This window comes from Oppia nitens, unplaced genomic scaffold (assembly GCF_028296485.1).
Source record: "Oppia nitens isolate AA-2021 unplaced genomic scaffold, nextdenovo-longstitch-racon4-pilon3 scaffold2_pilon_pilon_pilon, whole genome shotgun sequence".
Lineage (NCBI taxonomy): Eukaryota > Metazoa > Arthropoda > Arachnida > Sarcoptiformes > Oppiidae > Oppia > Oppia nitens.
In genome coordinates, this window is record NW_026533210.1 from 6,453,657 (window position 1) to 6,477,371 (window position 23,715).

Consider the following 23,715-nt stretch of genomic DNA (forward strand, 5'->3'; position numbering starts at 1 on the left):
TAGATAAAGTATGTGTAATACATAAATCTTGTATTCAAATTGACATTTACTTAATACTAAACATTGCTTTTCATTTGCATTTACCGGTAATTTAAAGAATTTTTAATACTTTTGATTCAATTGTGAATCTCATTCAAAGTGTGTCACTATATTCGACACTAAATTTCAGTCATTTATAATATATATATATATATATTTTCTACCAATTGATATGTCAGCCATTGTTTGTCTGAATATTTATTTTATTCTCTGATTGTGTTAAATATGTTTTTAATTCGGTATATATTTGTTATATTATGTTTTACTATCATAAATCAAATTGATTTAATCAACACTTCTGGTATTTATTGATAATAATAATTATTGAATATATTAATTATATTCATTTTGTGTAAAAATAGCCCCAAAATTAAGTTCATGGTTTAGTCACAAGAATCAAAGTATTGGATCAGATTTTTTGATTGTATGTAATGCTGAGGAAGGATCACATCCTCTATTCTATGAGTGGTCCAGAAATGGACAGACACTCAAACCGGGACCGGATGTCAACTATAAGATCGATAACTTTGAAATACATTCAACATTTACCATTAAATCTGTATCCATGAGTGATGTCGGGAACTATAGTTGTATTGTTAGCAATGCTTTTGGATCCGATTCTCAAAGTATTTTTCTATCAATTAAAGGTTAGATTAATCTAATAAGTGTTAGATTTTATAAGATTTTAAATTATATTCCTCTAAAATGATAAATAATTTATTTTTAATATAATATTTAATTTGCTGTACATTTTCATACTCTATTAATAACAGAGTGTTTATATATTTTAGATTAATATCTAAAAAAGTTTAAATTAATTGTGAATCTCATACAATGTGTGTCACTATATTCGACACTATCTTACTTACAAAGACTATCAATATATAGTTTGCCATAAATTTTAATGTCAGCCATTGTGTGTCTAAAGAATTGCTGAATTTTTTTTATATTATAGTAATTTCAAATATGCTTTTAAATCTGTTTATTATATTTATATTATTTCACAATAGTATCATTGATTCAATTGATACATTGGGTAATTATGTAACAATATTTTTTCAAGTTAATAATATCTATTATTATTATTGTATAATTAGCTCCTAAATTAAGCTCCGGTTTGAATCATAAAAATCAGACGATTGGTTCAAACTTTATTATATTATGCAATACTGAAGAAGGGTCACATCCGTTGTTTTTTGAGTGGTCCAGAAATGGACAGACACTCAAACCGGGACCGGATGTCAACTATAAGATCGATAATTTCAAAATGCACTCAACATTTACTATTGAGTTGATATCCATTAGTGATGTCGGAAATTATAGTTGTATTGTTAGCAATGCTTACGGATCCGACTCTCGTTATACTTTGCTTTCAATTAAAGGTTTGATTTATAAATAATTTTTATTATATTATAGATTAAATAAATATTTTATAACTTAATTTATTAGTTATTGAAATATAATATAATATTAAATGACAACTTTATATACTGATTGTATTAATCTTACAGTTTATGTGTTTGTCATTTAAACATTGGTCTTATGCGCCAAAATAAAGACATTATGAATGGCTAACAATATGTGTCACTATTGTTGATATAATATATAATCTATTTGTTGTCAGCCATTATTTTTAAGTGTATATCAATGTATATTTTAGATTGTATTTGGATTTATGTAAATCTTTACTAATATAACTATAATGGCTGTGTGTGTAAATATGTTTATGATATTATATTTAATATTGAAAATTGATATTTGTCTTAGCCATACAGTGCAAGGTTTGATTATATAAATATAAATATAGATTGATAAATAAGATATATCTGATTTATATAACATTAGCTCCAAAGTTAGTGCCATTTCATGGACGGGAACAAAGTGTTGGCACATATTTACAAATATTTTGTTCAGTAATTAAAGGGTCGCTTCCGTTGTTCTTTGAGTGGCAATTGAATGGACAGATAATTAAGTCCAGTCCTGATGTCAACTATAAGATTGAAAATTCAAAAATGCATTCAACACTCACTGTTGATAGTATACAAACTACCGATTCAGGCAATTATACCTGTCGTGTATCTAATGCTATGGGAAGCGATAGTCAAATATTTATACTATCCATTAAAGGTGTGTTATAAACTATTTTTTATAATTTTAAATAAGAAATTGTAATTTTAAATTTAAAATATTAGTTATTCATCAATGCTTTCATATATCTTACAGTTTTTTAACCAAAATAAAAATTAAAGTTTTAAATATAATATGCTATTTAAACATTGGTCTTATGCGCCAAAGTAAAGACATTATGAATGGCAAACAATATGTGTCACTATTGTTGATAAAATATATAATCTATTTGTTGTCAGCCATTATTATTATTAAGAGTATATCAAACTATTATATATTAAATTTTATTTGATTTTAATTGAAAATTTAATTCAAAAATAACATGGGTGTAATTATTTTGGTGATTTTATATTTAATATATTCAATTGACATTGTTTTTAACGATCCATTGCAAGGTTTGAATTTAACATTATTGTTTCATAGATAGTTAAATCTGATTTTAAATTTTTATAACATTAGCTCCAAAGTTAGTATCATTTCATGGACGGGAACAAAGTGTTGGCACAAATTTTCAGATATTATGTTCAATTATTGAAGGGTCGGTTCCACTGTTCTTTGAGTGGCAATTGAATGGACAGACAATTAAGTCCAGTCCTGATGTCAACTATAAGATTGATAACTTTGAGATGCATTCAACTCTTATTATTAAAAGTATAGTCACTACCGATGCCGGCAATTATACCTGTCGTGTGTCTAATAGTTTGGGAAGTGATAGTCAAACACAAATACTATCTATAAAAGGTGTGTTATATTTATAATATTAAATTATATTATTATTGATGATTACATCAGATGATGTCATTTTTAAAAATTAATAATATTTATTACAAATAAGTATTTTATGTGTTTTACAGTTTATACTTAATGTTATTACAGTTAGTTGTTGTTATCTAAAACAACTAAAAGCGCAAAATTTAATAGAAATTGATATCTGAATCAATGTGTGTCACTATTGTACACATATTTTACATTTATTTATGTATCTTAATATTCTTCATTTGTGTCAATCCATATCAGCCATTGTTTGATAACCAATACTACTGTTGATAATCTATAAAATGAAAAATATTAGTTTATTTTGGATTTTAATTAATGTGCAATTATTAACAGGTACAATTTATAATATATAATTGTTGGGATTGTTTTGTAATTTCAATTATATTTATATCTAATAAAATAGCACTAAAACTAACTCCATTAGTGAGTAACAGAAATCAAGCCGAAGGCTCATACTTTCAGATTGTATGTACAATACAGGAGGGTTCGCCTCCTTTTTTCTTTGAGTGGACTATTAATGGACAAAAAGCTAAACCGGGTCCTAATGTTAACTTCAATATTGATAATTATGATATGTATTCAACATTTGTCATAAAGAGTATCACTCGTAAAGACTCCGGTAATTACACGTGTGTTGTGAGGAATGCCATCGCAAGTGACACACAATCAGTAATTCTTACAATTAAAGGTAGATTTAAATTGTTTTTCATTTTACTTATTTGTATATTATAAGTATATAATAATACAATAATTTATTATTTATAATATTCTATGCATAGTGTCTGTCAAATTGATTTTTTCAATTTACATGTATATATCATAATATAGTGTATTTATGAATATAATTTAATTTACTCCAAACTTTATTATCAAAATTGTGAATCTCATACAAAGTGTGTCACTATATTCGACACTATATTACTGATACAGACTTAATATAATTACATACTTTGCCATCACTTATGTCAGCCATTGTTATAAGTCTTATTTTATATACAGTAAAATAAAAATGTTAATATTTAAGTTGTTTGTTGTATTCATTGAAATCACTTTAATTAGAGCATCAGGTATGCATAAACAGTATATTGATATTATTATATCATATAATTTACTGAATATTTCAAAATAGCTCCCAAATTAAATCCCGGTTTAAATCATAAGAGTCAAGAGATTGGCTCTAATTTTCAAGAATTTTGTTCAATAGAGAAAGGATCACATCCTATATTCTTTGAGTGGTCCAGAAATGGACAGACACTCAAACCGGGACCGGATGTCAACTATAAAATTGATAACTTTGAAATGCACTCTACTTTTTCTATCAAATCTATATCCATGAATGATATCGGGAACTATAGTTGTGTTGTTAGCAATGCTTTCGGATCCGATTCTCGAATGATTTCACTTAGTATTAAAGGTTTGATTTAATTAAAATTTTTATTTAATTTCACTATTTTAAATAATATTACATATATAAAAACTATATAATACAATGCTATATTACTATATTGTATTTAATTTGTTGTTTGTTATATGATATTAGTAATACTCTATACGTAAAGAATATGAGTCTTTACAGTTTATTTTTTATAAAAGTTATTCATATTAGTATATAAAGCGCCAAATTTATTTAAATTGATATCTGAATCAATGTGTGTCACTATTGTACACATAGTTTACATTCATTTATATTTCTTATTATTCTTCATTTGTGTCAATCTATGTCAGCCATTGTTTGTCAACCAATATAACTGTTGATAATCTATAAAATGAAATATATTTCTATTATATTAATTTGGTTTTTACTTATTGTGAAATTACTAACAGGTATTTTACTTGATATATGATAATCAAAATGATAATAATATTTATCTTTAATAAAATAGCACTAAAATTAACGCCATTATTGAGTAATAGAACTCAAGCTGAGGGTTCATATTTTCAGATTACATGTACAATACAGGAGGGTTCGCCTCCTTTTTTCTTTGAATGGGCTATTAATGGACAAAAAGTTAAACCGGGTCCGGATGTCAACTTCAATATTGATAATTTTAAAAGATAATCAACGTTTACTATCGAAACAATCACTCGTAAAGACTCCGGTAATTACACGTGTGTTGTGAGGAATGCCATCGCAAGTGACACACAATCAGTAATTCTTACAATTAAAGGTAGATTTAAATTGTTTTGCATTAGTTTTGTTTTATATGATATGATAGCTAAATAATAACTTTTAGCTAAAAAAGTTAAAAATACAATCTTTACAATCATATTGAAATTTTTCAAGTTAAATAATATTATATATTTGTAAATTACAAATTGTAAATATAATTTACTTTACTTCAAACATTATGACCAAAATTGTGAATCTCATACAAAGTGTGTCACTATATTCGACACTATATTACAGATACAGACTTAATATAATTACATACTTTACCATAACTTATGTCAGCCATTGTTATAAGTCTTATTTTTATATGAAAATGTTAATATTTAATTTGTTTGTTGTATTAATTGAAATCACTATAATTAGAGCATCAGGTATACATAAATAAGATATTAATTTATTTACAGTATATCTTATAATTTACTGAATTATTTCAAAATAGCTCCCAAATTAAATTCCGGTTTAAGTCATAAGAGTCTAGAGATTGGCTCTAATTTTCAAGAATTTTGTTCAATAGAGAAAGGATCGCATCCTATATTCTTTGAGTGGTCCAGAAATGGACAGACACTCAAACCGGGACCGGATGTCAACTATAAGATCGATAACTTTGAAATACATTCCACTTTTACGATCAAATCTATATCTATGAGTGATATCGGGAACTATAGTTGTATTGTTAGCAATGCTTTCGGATCCGATTCTCGAATAATTTCACTTAATATTAGAGGTTTGATATGATTTAAATGTTTCGTTAATTTTACAATTTATTAAAATAGTAATATAATAGCTATGATATTTATTCTGTATATCACTATAATACATAAAATATACAGTACTCTATATGTATTGAATATTACAAACTGTATTACTTTGTATATCTCCTTACAGTTTGTTTTTATGAATAGTTATTCATATTACTATATAAAGCGCCAAATTTATTTAAATTGATATCTGAATCAATGTGTGTCACTATTGTACACATAGTTTACATTTATTTATATTTCTTATAATTCTTCATTTGTATGAATCCATGTCAGCCATTGTTTGATAACCAATGTTAGTGTTGATAATATGTATAAAATGCAATACTTTACTTTGTTTTTGTTTGTAATTAATTTGAAATATCTGACAGGTATTCATATAAAAGTTATTTCTTTGAATGATTATATTTATTAATATTCATGTCTACAAAAAATAGCACTAATATTAACGCCACTATTGAGTAACAGAACTCAAGCCGAGGGCTCATTACTTCAGATTGTATGTACAGTTCAAGAAGGACTGTCCCCATATTTCTTTGAATGGACAGTCAATGGACAGACAGCTAAATCCAGTCCTGATGTCAACTATAGTATTGATAAATTTTATTATTATTCGGTGTTTGTTATAAAGAGTATCAATCGTAAAGACTCCGGTAATTACACGTGTGTTGTAAGGAATGCCATCGCAAGTGATAAACAATCTGTTTATCTAACAATTAAAGGTAGACTTTAAATAATTTTTAATGATTAATATTATATTGATTATTATTATTCAAATATTTTTAAGTTATAATTTTATAAAATCTTGAACTTAAGTTTTGTTGATTACATTATATAGTTATATATTTGAAATTATTGATAAATTGAATTAATTGCGAACTTTATTTCCGAAACAAAATTGTGAATTTCATTCAATGTGTGTCACTATATTCTACAGAATTTTACAGATAACTCATGAATAAAACATTGTCAGCCATTATTTGTCTGAAATTCAGTTTTTTATTTCATTATATAAATCATTATAATGTTTGAAAAAATTAAGTTTATTATATTTATATTATATTTTCAAACATATGATAGCTCTGCATCAGGTAAAGCAATAATACTTTATAATATATGCTTTATTTTAAGTTTTTATATATTATATTACAATAGCACCAAAACTGAGTTATCCCGGTTTGAATCATAAGAGTCAAGTGATTGCCTCTAATTTTCAAGAGCTCTGTTCATTAGAAGGCGGATCTATACCCGTGTTCTTTGAATGGTCCAGAAATGGACAGACACTTAAACCGGGACCGGATGTCAACTATAAAATCGATAACTTTGAAATGCATTCTACATTTACCATTAAATCAGTATCCATGAGTGATATCGGGAACTATAGTTGTATTGTTAGCAATGTTTTCGGATCCGATTCTCGAATGATTTCACTTACTATTAAAGGTTTGATTAGAATTTATATATTTATATCAAATTTGTAATAATACTTAAAAGCAATGTAAAAATCATTTTAATAATTACAAAAAATTAATATTTATTAGTTTTATGTTTATTTAATGACTACTTCGTATAGTTAATTTCATTACAATTTGTATTTAAATTATTATATCTATTAATTTAAATACTACAGAAAGCGCCAAATACTGTACATTATATTAAAAACTGATATCTGAATCAAAGTGTGTCACTATTGTACACATATTTTATAATAATTGTTTGTAAATTCTTCAGTTATGCTGATCTCTATGTCAGCCATTGTTTGATATTCAATATTATTGTTGATATCAAAAGTCTATTGAAATCAAAATGATATATAAGTGTTTGTTTTATCTGTTGATTAACTTATTTTATGTAATCAATGCATCAGGTACAATTTTATTTTGATTTTAAAAAATAAATGCAAAATTATTTATTAAATTATTTCTAAAATAGCACCAAAACTGAGTTATCCCGGTTTTAATCATAAGAGTCAAGTGATTGCCTCTAATTTTCAAGAGCTCTGTTCATTAGAAGGCGGATCAATACCCGTGTTCTTTGAGTGGTCCAGAAATGGACAGACACTTAAACCGGGACCGGATGTCAACTATAAGATCGATAATTTCAAAATGCACTCAACATTTACTATTGAGTCGATATCCATGAGTGATATCGGGAACTATAGTTGTGTTGTTAGCAATGCTTTCGGAACCGATTCCCGCATTATTTCTCTATCAATTAGAGGTAACTATTATTGTTTCAAAACTAATTTTGCATATATTTTCAAACAAACCAATTATCAATTTTAGGATTAGTGTTAACATTAAAATATTAGTCTTACGGTAATAACCTTACAGTTCAAGTAATCAATTATATTACAAAATTGCTTTATATTTGAATGTATTAAAAACCGCCAAACTTTTACAATATGAATGACAAACAATATGTGTCACTATTGTAGACAATTCAATCCGTATATCATTTATCCAATTAATACTATCATTGATGTCAGCCATTGTTTATTTCTTATAAAGTTTTAAAAAAATGATTTTTATTAAATATGTATTGCTATTGTCTGTCATAAAATTAGTTGATTCATTAAAAGGTATTCATTATATTGTTTTTCAAATAATTTTATTAATGATTTGCTACTAAATTAGTCCCAAAGCTAACATCACAGCAATCATTAAGAACCCATACCGAGGGTTCATACTTTCAAATTACATGTACAGCACAGGAGGGCTCACTTCCACTGTTTTTTGAGTGGTTTCTTAACGGACAGTCACTCAAATTGGGTCCAAATGTTAACTATAAGATCGATAATTTTGAAATGTATTCCGCATTTACCATAAAAAGTATTACAAGACATGATTTCGGTAATTACACGTGTGTTGTGAGGAATGCCATCTCAAGTGACACACAAACGGTTCAGCTTTTAATCAAAGGTTTTAATTAAATATTACAGTATTTTAATATTATATTCGAATTATAATAGTTGTATATATAATATATTAATTTTAATTTCTGAAAATTTAAAATTACTTAAATAATTAGTATTTTTTTGTTGCTAATAAGTTTGCACTGTATATACAGTATATTTGCTATACATTTGAATTAAAGGAGATATTCATTATATTTCTGAATCAATGTGTGGCGCAATTGAACCACAATTTTGATACAAATGATTGTCAGCCATATATTTTGTTTCATTTAGTAAAATTGGTATAAAATATATTTCTTATGAAAACTGTGTAAATTATTTACATTTATGATGAGTTTATTATATAATTTATATTTATTCGTCTTATTTGAATATTCATTGGGTAATGTAATGTTTATATTATAAAAATTAATAATATACTTATTAATAATAATTATAAATTAGGTCTCAAATTAGCGCCATTGTTCCCAATTAATCAGAAACAGGGTTCATATTTTCTAATAACATGTTCAATACAGGAGGGCACACCCCCTTATTTATTTGAGTGGGCTATTAATGGCCAGAAAGTTAAGTCCAGTACTGGTGTTAACTATAAAATTGAAAATTTTAAGAAATATACGACATTTTCAATCGATGAACTCACCAGAAGTGATGCCACAAACTATACATGTTTTGTGAGAAATTCACATACATTTGACAGCCAGTCGACTGTCCTAACAATTAATGGTTTGATTTTATTTTTATAATTATTTGAAATTAATATAGAAATAAAATAAAATATTTATTCTATTTATATATTTAATTTGTATTATATAAAATATAAAATGAAAATATATTATTATACAAAATTATTGGTTAATATATTCATTACATGAAACATATATACAAATTGCATACATTGCACTGTAAGCCTTACAGTTGACACGCCTACTTAAACTCCTATTACTGTATATTGAATTATATAATAAATATACGTCAATGTATCAAATACTTAGCGCTATATTTAAACAAATTGTTTGCCATTCAATAAGTGATTTATGTAACTTTAATATTTATTAATTTTTATATACAATCTATAGTAAATATCCAAGCTGATTTTATAATAACCCATAAAAGTCTTATAAGACAATCCGTAAGATTTATTGTAAAAATATATATTTTATTAATACTTAATAATATTATTTATAATAGTATTTAATAATAAACAACAACTACATATACTATACACTGAAATTAAACTTTCTATAATTTTTAATTAAATGAGTACAACTAAATATATAATAATCAATATTATGATGATAAAAATAACTACAAAATTTTTAGTAATACAAATAATGAGTAATAATTAAAACATTTACTATTTATATTTAAGTTTCATGAAATGATGTACTTAATTTATAGGCTATATAGTGTGTATATTTTGAAAGGATTAATTTGTTAATAGTATTTAAAGATTAACATTTAAATATTAGTAGTACTAATAATTTGTTTATAAATCACCTGAATTTCAAATATTTTAAAAGATTAAATTTAAAAGTTAATGATTTATAAAGTCACACATGTGTATTTCATGATTATTTCAAATCATTTATTTGCCAAAATACTAAGCATTCAAAATCTCATTCAAAATGTGGCGCTTATGTATCAAAAAAGTTACACAAAATTATACTTCAACAGTGGATTTGTAATCATATTATTTCAGATACAAATTGCCATTTATGTTGTGTTTTTAAATACTAATCAACAATAATAATGAATTTTGTCAAAATAATATTTGTATTTATGTTTTATTGCTATAAGTTTGATACAATCACTAGTAATGGTACGTAATATTGAAATACCAAATGAATTTCTTGTTGTTAAACCATTTTATCATTGAATGATAATCTAATATAGAAATACCTAAAATCGCACCATTTTTACCAAAACTGGAGTTATTGAAAGGTTCTTCATATGGATTCACCTGTCAAACAATTTCTGGATTTAAACCCATATTATATAAATGGGTTAAAAATGGTCAACAATTTGATAATAAAAATAGAGATATGAAATATAAAATTGAAATGTTTAGAGAATTATCAATATTTACTGTAAATAATGTCGATTACAATGATTTCGGCAATTATTCGTGTATTGCAAGCAATGCTTTCGGGTCTGACATACAAACAACTGTTCTCTATATTAAAGGTCTGATTATTGATATCTACAGTAATATTGAAATGTTTAATATGTAAACTTTATTTAGTATATAAATGTTTATATTTTGATATTATTCCATGTATTAGTAATTAGTAAATAAGATTTAACAAGGTTTGTATATAATAATAATATTTAAAATATTTTTATAATATTTATATTACTATACATAATATTTTAAAATTGTAATTGCTAACTACATATGATATATTTATTGTTGATTCACAATTACAATATATATTTAATGTATAGTTTACTAATAATTCTAAAAAAATTTGAATCTCAAGCAAAATGTGGCGCAATGTTATCATTAAAAATCAGTAGATTTTAGTGTTAAAACTTGTTAATAACATATGTCAGCCATTAGTTTATCCATCAATTTTACGGCTTAGACATGAAATTCATTTATTTGATAGCTATTTTCGCTTATTTTAGATTAGTTACAACTAGTGATGGTATGTTTGCTGTAAATTATTTTAATTTATAAGTCATTTTGATTATCAATTATACTTTAGCGCCAAAATTAATTATATCCAAGAATTTACATTACCTTCAAAGCGAAGGCACCAAATTCCGTGTCTTGTGTTCAATACAGAGTGGTTCAACTCCTCTGTCTTTTCAATGGCTTAAAAATAGAGAACAGTTAACAAATAGTCGCTATAAGATTGAAACAAATGATGATTTATCTATACTGACAATTGATAAAATCACAAAAAGTGATTCAACAAACTATACGTGTGTTGTTAGCAATACTTATGGCACAGATTCACAAACTGTAGTATTAGATGTTAAAGGTTTTTTGAGAGGGAGTGTTGACTTATTAGACGCAAATGTTAACCATTTGTTTTTGTTTATATCTATCCAACAGTACCGCCGACGTGGCTGAAGGAACCGCAGGACATACGCGTCAAATCAGGTGATGATGTGGCCGTGGAGTGCATTGCCGATGGATTACCCAAACCAACAGTTAAATGGATCAGCTCTAAAGGTATTTTCAATTTTTTATTAAATTTGTGTAAATTTAGTTAAATTTGATGTCAACAGGAAAGGTAATTCCGGGTGAAGTATTAAATTTGGCGAACTTTAAGGTCGGCAGTAGTGAAGCGTATGAATGCATTGCAGACAATGGTATCGGAGACTCATTGAAAAAGTCTATTAATGTTTTCTTCAGCGGTAAGTATTTTACATTTTTAAATATTTCTTGAATATTTTAAATACTTTAAATATTTTTATATAATATAATTTAATAATAATCAAATGTATGTAATAACTTGCTATGCATTTCTGCTCAAATATAAAATAAAATATAAAGTGCATCATATAAGTAAATATACATTCAATTATATCAGTTCCGGCAAAGTTTGATGAGAAATATAGTGTACAACAAGTAAAAAGGGGTGAAAGCGCGCGATTGAAATGCAATGCAACGGGAGATCATCCCCTCACCATTAAATGGACCAAAGATAATGCCAAACTTGAAAAGATTGGATCGCATAAGTTAGTCAACAAAAAAAAAATATTTTAATTTTGTTTGTAATTTAAATCGATATGTTTGATAGTTTTGAGATCGTTGAGAGTAATACAGAGTATGGATTGGTATCGGAATTGTTGTTACGTATAACTCAGCGAACTGACGGTGCTATCTATAAATGTGAGGCCGAGAATACACACGGAAAGGATGAGCGCACTATTAAACTGGTTGTTCTCGGTATGTATTAAAACGGTTATGTATTATTAAATATCTTATTAACTATGACCTCATTTATTAGAGATTCCCGGACCACCAAAGACAGTACACGTGAAGGAGGTTTGGTCGCGTACGGCAAGCATCGTCTGGTCGGCGCCCTATTCAGGCAATTCTCCCATTTCTAAGTATACAATACAGTATTGGCGACATCAAAGTGCACCGCATAGACTCAATGAGTTTACTGTCAGTAGTACTCAGACGTCGGCACTTATTAAAGATTTGAGTCCTGGATTGTCGTATGAAATGACTGTTGTTGGTAAGGCATACAAACCGATTAATTACTATACAATAGTTGACTTAATAATATGAAACAAATAGGTGAGAATGAGGTCGGAAGAGGTGAAGCGGCAGATACTGTAAAATTTACGACCGGTGAAGAAGAGCCGTCAGCTCCTCCTAATGATATGTCAGTAGAGGGTATGGGTCCCACTACTATAAGGATCACATGGAGGGCACCTCCCAAAGAGCACTGGAATGGTGTTATAAACGGTTATTATGTGGGCTATCGTAAGGCACGTGAGACAAACCATCCGTTTACTCTAAAATTGGTTGAATCCAAACCCAATCAGAAGTCGGCCGAATCGGAATCATATGAATATTTTTTGCGCGATTTAGTCAAAGGTAATGAATATGCAATTGTTGTGAAGGCATACAACTCGGCCGGAAGTGGTCCACAGTCTCATGAAATGTTCGCCCATACCTTTGATGGTGATCTACCACCCGCTCAATTGTTAAATGCTATGGAATCTACTAATACGTTGATAACAGTGCGATGGCATCAAAAAGATCTCCGAGAATCTCAAACACCGACACAAAGCTTTACATTACACTATCAACGAGAAGGTGAATCCAAATGGAAGGAAGTGCCGCTGTCGTCACTGGTAACGCCCGCACCTATTACTGAGGGATCAGCACTCGCATCCTATACTTATAATTTGGAAAACCTAGAGTCAGGCATTCAATATCGACTGTTCATTACTGCAGTTAACAGATATGGTTTCAGTGATCCCAGTAATGTAGTAATTGCCCGAACAGATGGTGGTATGTATTGCATTATTTTACCGAAGTATTATAAATTCAATTTTTTTTAAATGGATGTTATGTTAGGTGACATTAAAGTGCTTGAAAGCGAGATTTTCAACCAGTTCTTCAACGACGGACCCTATTATTTGCAGCCCTCCTTCACAATCCCTTTACTCTCTGCGGTTGTTATTATCATTATAGTCATTATATCGGCATTTGTTTGCGTCAGAAGAATTAATAGGGAAAGGGCTGCGGCTGAGGGATGTTAGTAATTATATTGTTATTTATTTAAATTGATATTTGAATTGTGCAAAACATTTTACTAAATATACTTAAATAAAACTTTAAATACTATTAGTTATTATGGACAGCGCAACCCTACATAAGCAGTTAGCCGGACATCACATGGGAACCACACCTCGATATATGGACTTTGATAAAACTAGTGGTAAACCATTGATGATGACAGAGGCCGGTAACGCGTATCCAACGCCATACGCAACAATGCCAATGGGAGGCTTAGATGGATGTCAAGTAAGATTTATATATAATTAATTTAACAAAAATATAATTAGAAGTTAATTAATTAAAAACCTTGTTTCAGTTCCAACCCCACCCATCGATGATGAAAAATGATCACATATACGATCACCCCCAGTAAGCAGGCATTCATTTTAAATTTAATGTTTCAAATTGTTTCAATGTATAATTGTAATTATTATTATTATTACTGTATATTGATTTATAATTATTTTAATGTTAACTTAGATAATACAATTTACTTTTATTTTATTGGTATATTTATCTACATTTTTACTAATACTTAATATTAATACTAATACTTTAGCTATATTAAACTTTATCTATCTAATTAAATTCTAGATATAATGTATAACAGTATGCATGGTTATAATATTGCTTACATATAATACTATAACATGGATAAATAATCCAAAGTAATAATAGTTTATTGCTAAAAATTTTCAATGTCTATTGACCTATTATATTAACATTTTTAATAACTTTTTTATTAATATGATATAGGTGCTATATTATACTACATCTATATAGTATTAGTAAAGTTTTTATAATTTTATATTACAATTTAGCATATTTTAGTAGATTATACCCAGTGATGGCAAAATGAATTATATGATGAATGAATATTGAAAGGAAAGTGATTTTTGTTAGACATTAATACAAATATCGTATTCATAATGTTAGGCATAAATGAAAAATTTGTGATTAATTTTTACTTATAAACGATAAGTGAATTTGATATTTTAAATGTTATAATTATAAACAATTTTGACAATATATTTATGTAATATTAAGTTATATTATTTTTATTAAGCCATATATTGATTATCTAAATAATCAATACTCAGCATTTCTATCATTTTTATAGTGTTTTTTATTGATATCTAAAACATTATGGATGTTATGTGTATTTTTATTTATTTTTTGAAAAATACTTAAATATTTAGGATTTTCAATGTAATTGCCAAATAATAGTCACACAACCCATGTATTTATAGCACATTTTTACTATTATTAATTATATCGTAATTAATTTGTAAAATATTATTGTATAATTTATTTATTATTTAATAAATTAATAAAAATTTTTAAAATTGATTTCAAATTTTTTATGATTAATATTTTTCATCACTATATGTTATATATAATTATGCTATTTGGAAGCACAGGTAGGAAATATTTGTAAACAATGCATCAAATCATCACTTGTAATCAAAGTAAGAGAGATAGTGATGGTTAGACATATTATAGACATTTACTTTACTGTATTAAAGCACTCAAAACTATTACAGCATTAATAGTATTGAGGAAGAGGTGAATGGGCTCTAACAGTGTGTATATGTGATGCTTACAGTATTTACTGACTCCATGAGCGCACGTGCGGACACATATACAAAATATAAGCAAAAGCCGTATGAATAGTTTTTCAATAATAAATTTATCGTAAATAATTATGATAGCATAAAATAAATAAATAACAATTATTTACTAATATAGAGATTGATTGTAGTTACAAAATATCCTAAATGAAATTATACATTTTAATAGTTTATTAATAATAAACATTTTATTTACAAAACCTTTAAATATAATGTATTTAAATTAAACTATCAAATAAACATATAGTATATGCGATAAGATTATATTAATGTAAAATAAAAGTATAAATTAATATATTCTAAAACAGTTAACTGAGCTAGTGATTTAAAAAATACATTAAAATACACTATCAAATAAATAAAAAATTTACATTGATTTTTTAAATAAAAATATAAAGCTGTCCTATAGATTTTGTGCAAAACCCAGTCCCACCACTTTTGCCATAGATTTGACAAATATATTGGTTATACATAGATGTTAGTGAACTGAGAGAACAAGTGATAGACTGTGTTCTAAACACTTAACAGAAAAATCAATGTCTCATACATTCAATTGAACTCTAAATAATGATAGTTTTGAGAGAAAGAGAGAGAGAGAGAGAGAGGTCACCAAAAATGTATAGTAATATTATATTACTAATATAATAATAGATGACACGAGACATGTGTGTGTATTCAGTGGGGATTGTCGTGTATTTTCAAGAGAGCAATACATAGTCAGTGTGTTATGTTATAAAGTGTGTGAATGTGTGCACTACTAACCCGGGGCTAAAAAAAGTTGGTATAGAAATACAATGGATTTCCTGTTGAACTTTTTCAACGCTTCAATGATTTTGTGGCATATTTTTAGGCATTTAAAAAGTAAAAGGGAATTCCCATCCCATTTAAATGCCAACTATATTTTGCCACAGTATACTGTTTATACTGTATTATATTGTAATGGTCTTTAAACTAGTATATCATTTTAAAAAATAATATTGATATGAAAAAATGAAAATATAATAAATTGTTATAGTGGTTAGTTAAATACATTACAAGTCATATACAAATTATTGTGGCTAATCTAATAAATGATTACGATTTAAAAAACTAAAAAGATTATTTTAAAAATATTATTTGCAAAATAATTTTTAATATAAATATAACCAAATAAACATAAAATAATAATAATAATTAGATAAATTAAGAAAATACAATAATATAAGTTTATTAAAAAAAGTTTAATTTAAATTAAACATAACTTTTTTAGAGTAATATTATATAAATAAATTTTAGTAATAATACAATTGCTCAGTAAACCACTAATCATTATGTATGACATAATGACATAATTACAACGATATCTCTAATTAGCTATTCATCAGATAATCATTGTAATCATAGCAACACTTTTTTAGTAAAAAACAAACCCTTTTAATCAAAATCTATTGTATAATAAATGTAAAAAATAAGAATTTCATTGGGTTTTCGACAATTATTATAAGAAATGTTTTAAAAAATATATATATAATTAAAATAAATTAGAATTTAATAATAATTAAAAATGAATTCATTGAGAGAGAAGCGCGTGATTTCATTGTTAATAATATTAATATTGTTTTTCGACTTATGTTTGTGTGAAACGACACGAAAACCGAAACGTCGTCGACCTAACCGACCCAAGAGTCGCAAGAAGACCGACGAACCGCCGCGTATCAGATGTTACACGTGTTATGTAGACTTCAGAAGCACGCGTTTTACTGACAAAAATCATTGCTATAATCCATATCTCAATACATCCCTAACCGATACCTTTCAATTGACCCAATGTTCACAATATGCTAAGTATTGTACGGTTGATATCATGAGAATTAATAGCGTTATAGCAGTCATTGATCGGCGCTGTGGTGTCTCAACGTGTCGTAACATTTGTATTAATAAAGGCTATGGAGTCGAGTTCGAGACCTGTTCTTACTGTTGTCCCGGAAAACTAACCGAAGAAGACGATGACTACGATCCCGATGAGTCAGATAACTACCGGTGCCCTAACATTGAGCACTAGTAGTCATAATTGAATATAATGCTTAATCAGTAATCTAATTATTATTTTTACTAAAATTACATAAAAAAGTAAAATATTTAATTTACTTCAATAAATCACTGGTTAACTAATCATATCTAACAAAATGGCTAATAAATAATCAAGGTTAACTCTAAATATAATTTTTAAATAAATATTTTCTCTTTAAATTTTATTATATCATCACTGATTCATCTCTAATAATAAACATCTATACATTGTGTGCATTAGTATGCATTATATTAGTATATAATAATTACAATTTAAAATGCAATATTTTTAAACATATTAGTCATAATTGTTACTATAATAATATATCTAATGTAAAAAATAAAACCAAAAATATTATTTATATAAATAAAATATCAAAATAAACTATTTCTAAATTATTATAAATTCAATTTCTCACAAAAAATTTAATAAAAAAAAGTAATAAACTAAAAAAAACTTTTAAAATAAAAAGTTAACAAATATTTTAAACAAAAATCACTTTAAAGTTAAGCTTAAACTACACTTACAGTGCATTCATAATACATGTGTCCCATCCATACAACACCTGGTGTGTGCTCTTTAAGTCCAGTCATATAAGTTGACTAACTTTCCCCATAACTAACACCTGTCCCGACATATGTTGTGTCAAATGTTAGGCCAATCACTATAATCACTGCACTTCACTGACTCCAACCTCTCACAGGTGTCGACACCAGATATAAACAAAACCAAACAAAATATAAACAAAGCATTACTTCCAATGATGTCATACCAGAGGACACCACCTCTCGGACCACAACTTTGGGACCGATTTTCGGTTATAGTGTAAGACTCGACATCTGTCGGACAAATGGGAGTCACGTTTGCGCCAAATATAAACTAATCACTTATTTAACTAAAAATCACTTACTTTTTCACACAATTTATATGACTTTAAACTCAATTAATTGAATTGATTTTAATTTTTTCACAATTAATGATAATCTCTGTTATGTTTTTCATTTATATTTCATACAAACTATGCGTACATTGAATGCAATTATAGTTTAATTAAAAATTGTGTCAAATGTTTGCTAAAACTCAATGTTTGTCAAACACTATCTTAACTCTCATTGGCTCTCAATCTCTCCTGTTATTTTCAAACCCGTTATAATATCAAATGGATTTTATTTGTAATAATTATGACATCTATTATTATTATTTTAATTTTACTCATTAGTCAAAATAAATATATTTTATTTTAATATTATTTAAGTCTATTATTATTGTTATAAAATATATAAATAAAAATAATTATATGGAGTACATACTGTATATTTATTTTAAACAAACAATATGTATATACAATGTGTGTACAGTTTTATAGAATATATTATAGACATAATAATGTGTTATTATATGGAAAATAGTAACAAAATGTTTATTATTTATGGCTCACTATTAATAGTCGTACAAAACGTATAGTAAACACACGTTTTGTAAACATTTTCTGTTAATTGAATTGACTTTCAATTTGTGACCACTTTTTTTCGTTGACCACCCGATTATTATCCTATTGTTGGCCACATAATGTCTATGTCATTGGGAACCGGACACTACAATCGGCAGGTCTGGGAGGACGGAAAGTTTCCCATACTTTGTCAAACATGTCTCGGTATGTGTTTTTGTGCGGACACAACTGTCCCGATTTTTTTAGAGGTCACTAATTAATTAATTTGTTGTTTTTTTTGTTGCCGATGATGGCCACCGATGCCTCGGGTTATTATTATTATAGGTGACAATCCATATATGCGAATCATGACCGAGAAGTTTGGCGCTCAATGCAAAGTATGTAACCGTCCGTTCACTACATTTCGGTGGTGTCCGGGATTGAAGATGAGGTACAAGAAGACCGAAATCTGTCAGACGTGCGCCCGAGCGAAGAATATCTGTCAAACATGTCTACTTGATCTGCAGTACGGCCTACCCGTACAGGTCAGAGATCAGATACTGCAAACCAAACTGGAATTACCGCAATCGGACATCAATCGTGAATATTTCAGTCAGAATCTGGACAACGCAGTGGCCAACTCGGATCCGACCCAACCATACGGTGCACTAAAATCGGCGCCGCCGTCAGACGTATTGGCCAAATTGGCCCGTAATTCGCCGTACTATAAGCGCAATCGACCGCATATTTGTAGTTTTTGGGTTAAAGGTTTGTTTAATAGTTTAATACTAATAATAGCAGTCATGTACTTAATGTACATAATATTTATAATTTGGTATTTTATGTATAAATTTTAATTATATTTTTAAAAAATCTTTAGGTGAGTGCAAACGTGGCGAAGAATGTCCGTATCGTCACGAAAAACCTAACGATCCGGAAGATCCACTGTCCGATCAAAACATTAAGGATCGTTACTTTGGTGTCAACGATCCGGTGGCCGAAAAACTATTGAAAAGGGCGTCCGAATTGCCGCGGCCTATACCTCCGGAAGATAAAACAATTACAACAATATATGTGGGAAATGTCGGGCCATTGATTGAGGAGAAAGACCTGAGAGACTATTTTTATCAGTTCGGAGAGATCCGATCGGTAACTGTCGTACAGAAAAATAATTGTGCGTTCGTTCAGTACACTACCAGACAGGCGGCCGATATGGCTGTTGACAAATCTTATCAGAAATTGGTTATTCACGGACAGAAACTGACTATCAGATGGGGTAAATCACACGCAAAAAAAGGTACCACTGGTGACGGCGACGAGAAAAAAGTTCAGTTGACGCCTGTACCGGGACTGCCAATCGGTGCGCCCGACTATTTTGGTTTAGGCCAGTCTTCCTCGAGCGCCGGCCCATCGAGAGCTCAACCATTTGCTATACCTCAGTTGGCGCCACCAATAATTGGTGCTCCAGTTCTCAACCAACAAATTCATTATCCATCGCAAGATCCGAACCGTATGGGTTCAGTGGGCATCAAATTACCCGCTTATAATCGGGAATAATTTATCAATTAATTTTTGTTTTGTTTTTATCCATTTATATATATCGTAATATTGATATTAATTTAATTATTCCACGAATATTATGCAATTTGACTTATTTTATTATATCGTAATTTTAATTACCAAATAAATACTACAATAAATATCATTATTCAAGTATTTTGTTTATTTATATATTAATACTATCGTAACTCTAATTATAATCAATAATTTTCTGTATTATATATTTACAATATTTAATAAATTATTTCTTTAAATGTTAATAATTTGTAAATAAAACAAAAGTACTTACAATTAACAAATATAAGACATCAATATTTTTTCAAATTAATCTAGATAATTTTGGAAATTATTATATTAATTGGGATTAAACTATTGAAAAATATTTTTAGTTTAATTGCAATTAACTGAAAAATGCTTTTAAAAAACTAAAATACTGGCGTAATATTTGACAAAATTATACCAAAAAAAAAAATTAATGTTTGCTTACAAAACATAGTACAGGAATTGTCGTTACTGTTTGTTAACAATAATATATATTGAGAAACGTTTTATTAAACTAAAAAATTGTATTATAGTTTTATATTTTTTATAATTTAAAAAAATTATTATTATGATAAAAATAATATGTAATTTTCATAATATGTAAAGTTTAATTAGTTTTTTAAAAATGTTTTATATTATGTGTCATTATAACGGGTTTGCAAACAATAGGAGAGATTGAGAGCCAATGAGAGTTAAGATAGTGTTTGACAAACATTGAGTTTTAGCAAACATTTGACACAATTTTTAATTAAACTATAATTGCATTCAATGTACGCATAGTTTGTATGAAATATAAATGAAAAACATAACAGAGATTATCATTAATTGTGAAAAAATTAAAATCAATTCAATTAATTGAGTTTAAAGTCATATAAATTGTGTGAAAAAGTAAGTGATTTTTAGTTAAATAAGTGATTAGTTTATATTTGGCGCAAACGTGACTCCCATTTGTCCGACAGATGTCGAGTCTTACACTATAACCGAAAATCGGTCCCAAAGTTGTGGTCCGAGAGGTGGTGTCCTCTGGTATGACATCATTGGAAGTAATGCTTTGTTTATATTTTGTTTGGTTTTGTTTATATCTGGTGTCGACACCTGTGAGAGGTTGGAGTCAGTGAAGTGCAGTGATTATAGTGATTGGCCTAACATTTGACACAACATATGTCGGGACAGGTGTTAGTTATGGGGAAAGTTAGTCAACTTATATGACTGGACTTAAAGAGCACACACCAGGTGTTGTATGGATGGGACACATGTATTATGAATGCACTGTAAGTGTAGTTTAAGCTTAACTTTAAAGTGATTTTTGTTTAAAATATTTGTTAACTTTTTATTTTAAGTTTTTTTAGTTTATTACTATTTTTTAAATTTTTTGTGAGAAATTGAATTTATAATAATTTAGAAATAGTTTATTTTGATATTTTATTTATATAAATAATATTTTTATATTTTTGGTTTTATTTTTTACATTAGATATATTATTATAGTAACACTTATGACTAATATGTTTAAAAATATTGCATTTTAAATTGTAATTATTATATACTAATATAATGCATACTAATGCACACAATGTATAGATGTTTATTATTAGAGATGAATCAGTGATGATATAATAAAATTTAAAGAGAAAATATTTATTTTAAAATTATATTTAGAGTTAACCTTGATTATTTATTAGCCTTTTTGTTAGCCTTGATTAGTTAACCAGTGATTTATTGAAGTAATTTTTATGTAATTTTAGTAATAATAATTAGATTACTGATTAAGCAGTATATTCATTATGACTACTAGTGCTCAATGTTAGGGCACCTGTAGTTATCTGACTCATCGGGATCGTAGTCATCGTCTTCTTCGGTTAGTTTTCCGGGACAACAGTAAGAACAGGTCTCGAACTCGACTCCATAGCCTTTATTAATACAAATGTTACGACACGTTGAGACACCACAGCGCCGATCAATGACTGCTATAACGCTATTAATTCTCATGATATCAACCGTACAATACTTAGCATATTGTGAACATTGGGTCAATTGAAAGGTATCGGTTAGGGATGTATTGAGATATGGATTATAGCAATGATTTTTGTCAGTAAAACGCGTGCTTCTGAAGTCTACATAACACGTGTAACATCTGATACGCGGCGGTTCGTCGGTCTTCTTGCGACTCTTGGGTCGGTTAGGTCGACGACGTTTCGGTTTTCGTGTCGTTTCACACAAACATAAGTCGAAAAACAATATTAATATTATTAACAATGAAATCACGCGCTTCTCTCTCAATGAATTCATTTTTAATTATTATTAAATTCTAATTTATTTTAATTATATATAAATTTTTTAAAAACATTTCTTATAATAATTGTCGAAAACCCAATGAATTTCTTATTTTTTATATTTATTATACAATAGATTTTGATTAAAAGGGTTTGTTTTTTACTAAAAAGTGTTGCTATGATTACAATGATTATCTGATGAATAGCTAATTAGAGATATCGTTGTAATTATGTCATTATGTCATACATAATGATTAGTGGTTTAATAAACAATTGTTTTATTAGTAAAATATATTTATATATTTTTATTCTAAAAAAGTTGTATTTAATTTAAATAAAACTTCTTTTTTTATAAGCTTTTAATAAAAAATTATTGTAATATTTTCATTAATTGTTTTTTCTTAATTTATATAATTATTATTTTTATTATTATACTCTAACTATAATTTTCTATTATGTTTATTTGGTTATTTTTATATTAAAAATTATTTTTAAATATTTTTTATAGTTTTTTAAATTGTAATGATTATTTATTTGATTAACCACAATAATTTGTATATGAATTGCAATATTTTTAACTAAACACTATAACATAATTAATTATATTTTTATTTTTTTCATATCAATATTTTTTTAAATGATATACTAGTTTAAAGACTATTATAATATATTATAGTATAAACACAAAT

At 27.2% G+C, this 23,715-nt stretch overlaps 3 protein-coding genes across 3 annotated transcripts in view; all 3 read left to right on the forward strand.

The window, feature by feature from the left end:
• Nucleotides 1-14,910, forward strand: part of LOC128955909 (cell adhesion molecule DSCAML1-like) — a 29,043-nt gene extending 14,133 nt beyond the window's left edge. Inside the window, exons 5-14 of the mRNA XM_054301589.1 lie at nt 11,853-11,972; nt 12,029-12,157; nt 12,334-12,481; nt 12,544-12,692; nt 12,754-12,987; nt 13,050-13,772; nt 13,839-14,018; nt 14,113-14,288; nt 14,359-14,411; nt 14,874-14,910. Of these exons, the coding sequence (XP_054157564.1) occupies nt 11,853-11,972; nt 12,029-12,157; nt 12,334-12,481; nt 12,544-12,692; nt 12,754-12,987; nt 13,050-13,772; nt 13,839-14,018; nt 14,113-14,288; nt 14,359-14,411; nt 14,874-14,901 (1,940 nt within the window). The 3' untranslated portion in view covers nt 14,902-14,910. The remainder of the gene's footprint in view (nt 1-11,852; nt 11,973-12,028; nt 12,158-12,333; nt 12,482-12,543; nt 12,693-12,753; nt 12,988-13,049; nt 13,773-13,838; nt 14,019-14,112; nt 14,289-14,358; nt 14,412-14,873) is intronic.
• A 2,306-nt stretch (nt 14,911-17,216) lies between these two features.
• On the forward strand, nt 17,217-17,714 carry LOC128955912 (uncharacterized). The gene has a single exon (XM_054301590.1). It carries the CDS (start codon nt 17,217-17,219, stop codon nt 17,712-17,714), a length of 498 nt encoding a protein of 165 aa, XP_054157565.1.
• Nucleotides 17,715-19,149: 1,435 nt separating this feature from the next.
• Nucleotides 19,150-20,789, forward strand: LOC128956263 (pre-mRNA-splicing factor RBM22-like). Its single transcript, XM_054301956.1, has 3 exons — nt 19,150-19,377; nt 19,498-19,920; nt 20,033-20,789. The coding sequence occupies exons 1-3, from the start codon at nt 19,293-19,295 to the stop codon at nt 20,707-20,709; spliced, it is 1,185 nt and encodes a 394-aa protein (XP_054157931.1). The 5' UTR covers nt 19,150-19,292; the 3' UTR covers nt 20,710-20,789.
• Nucleotides 20,790-23,715: the final 2,926 nt, after the last annotated feature.

Coding starts and splice junctions, on each gene's coding strand:
- LOC128955912 (XM_054301590.1), top strand. CDS start 17,217: ATGAATTCATTGAGAGAGAAGCGCGTGATTTCATTGTTAATAATATTA.
- LOC128956263 (XM_054301956.1), top strand. CDS start 19,293: ATGTCTATGTCATTGGGAACCGGACACTACAATCGGCAGGTCTGGGAG. Junction 19,378..19,497: donor ACTTTGTCAAACATGTCTCG/GTATGTGTTTTT, acceptor TTATTATTATAG/GTGACAATCCATATATGCGA. Junction 19,921..20,032: donor TTGTAGTTTTTGGGTTAAAG/GTTTGTTTAATA, acceptor AAAAATCTTTAG/GTGAGTGCAAACGTGGCGAA.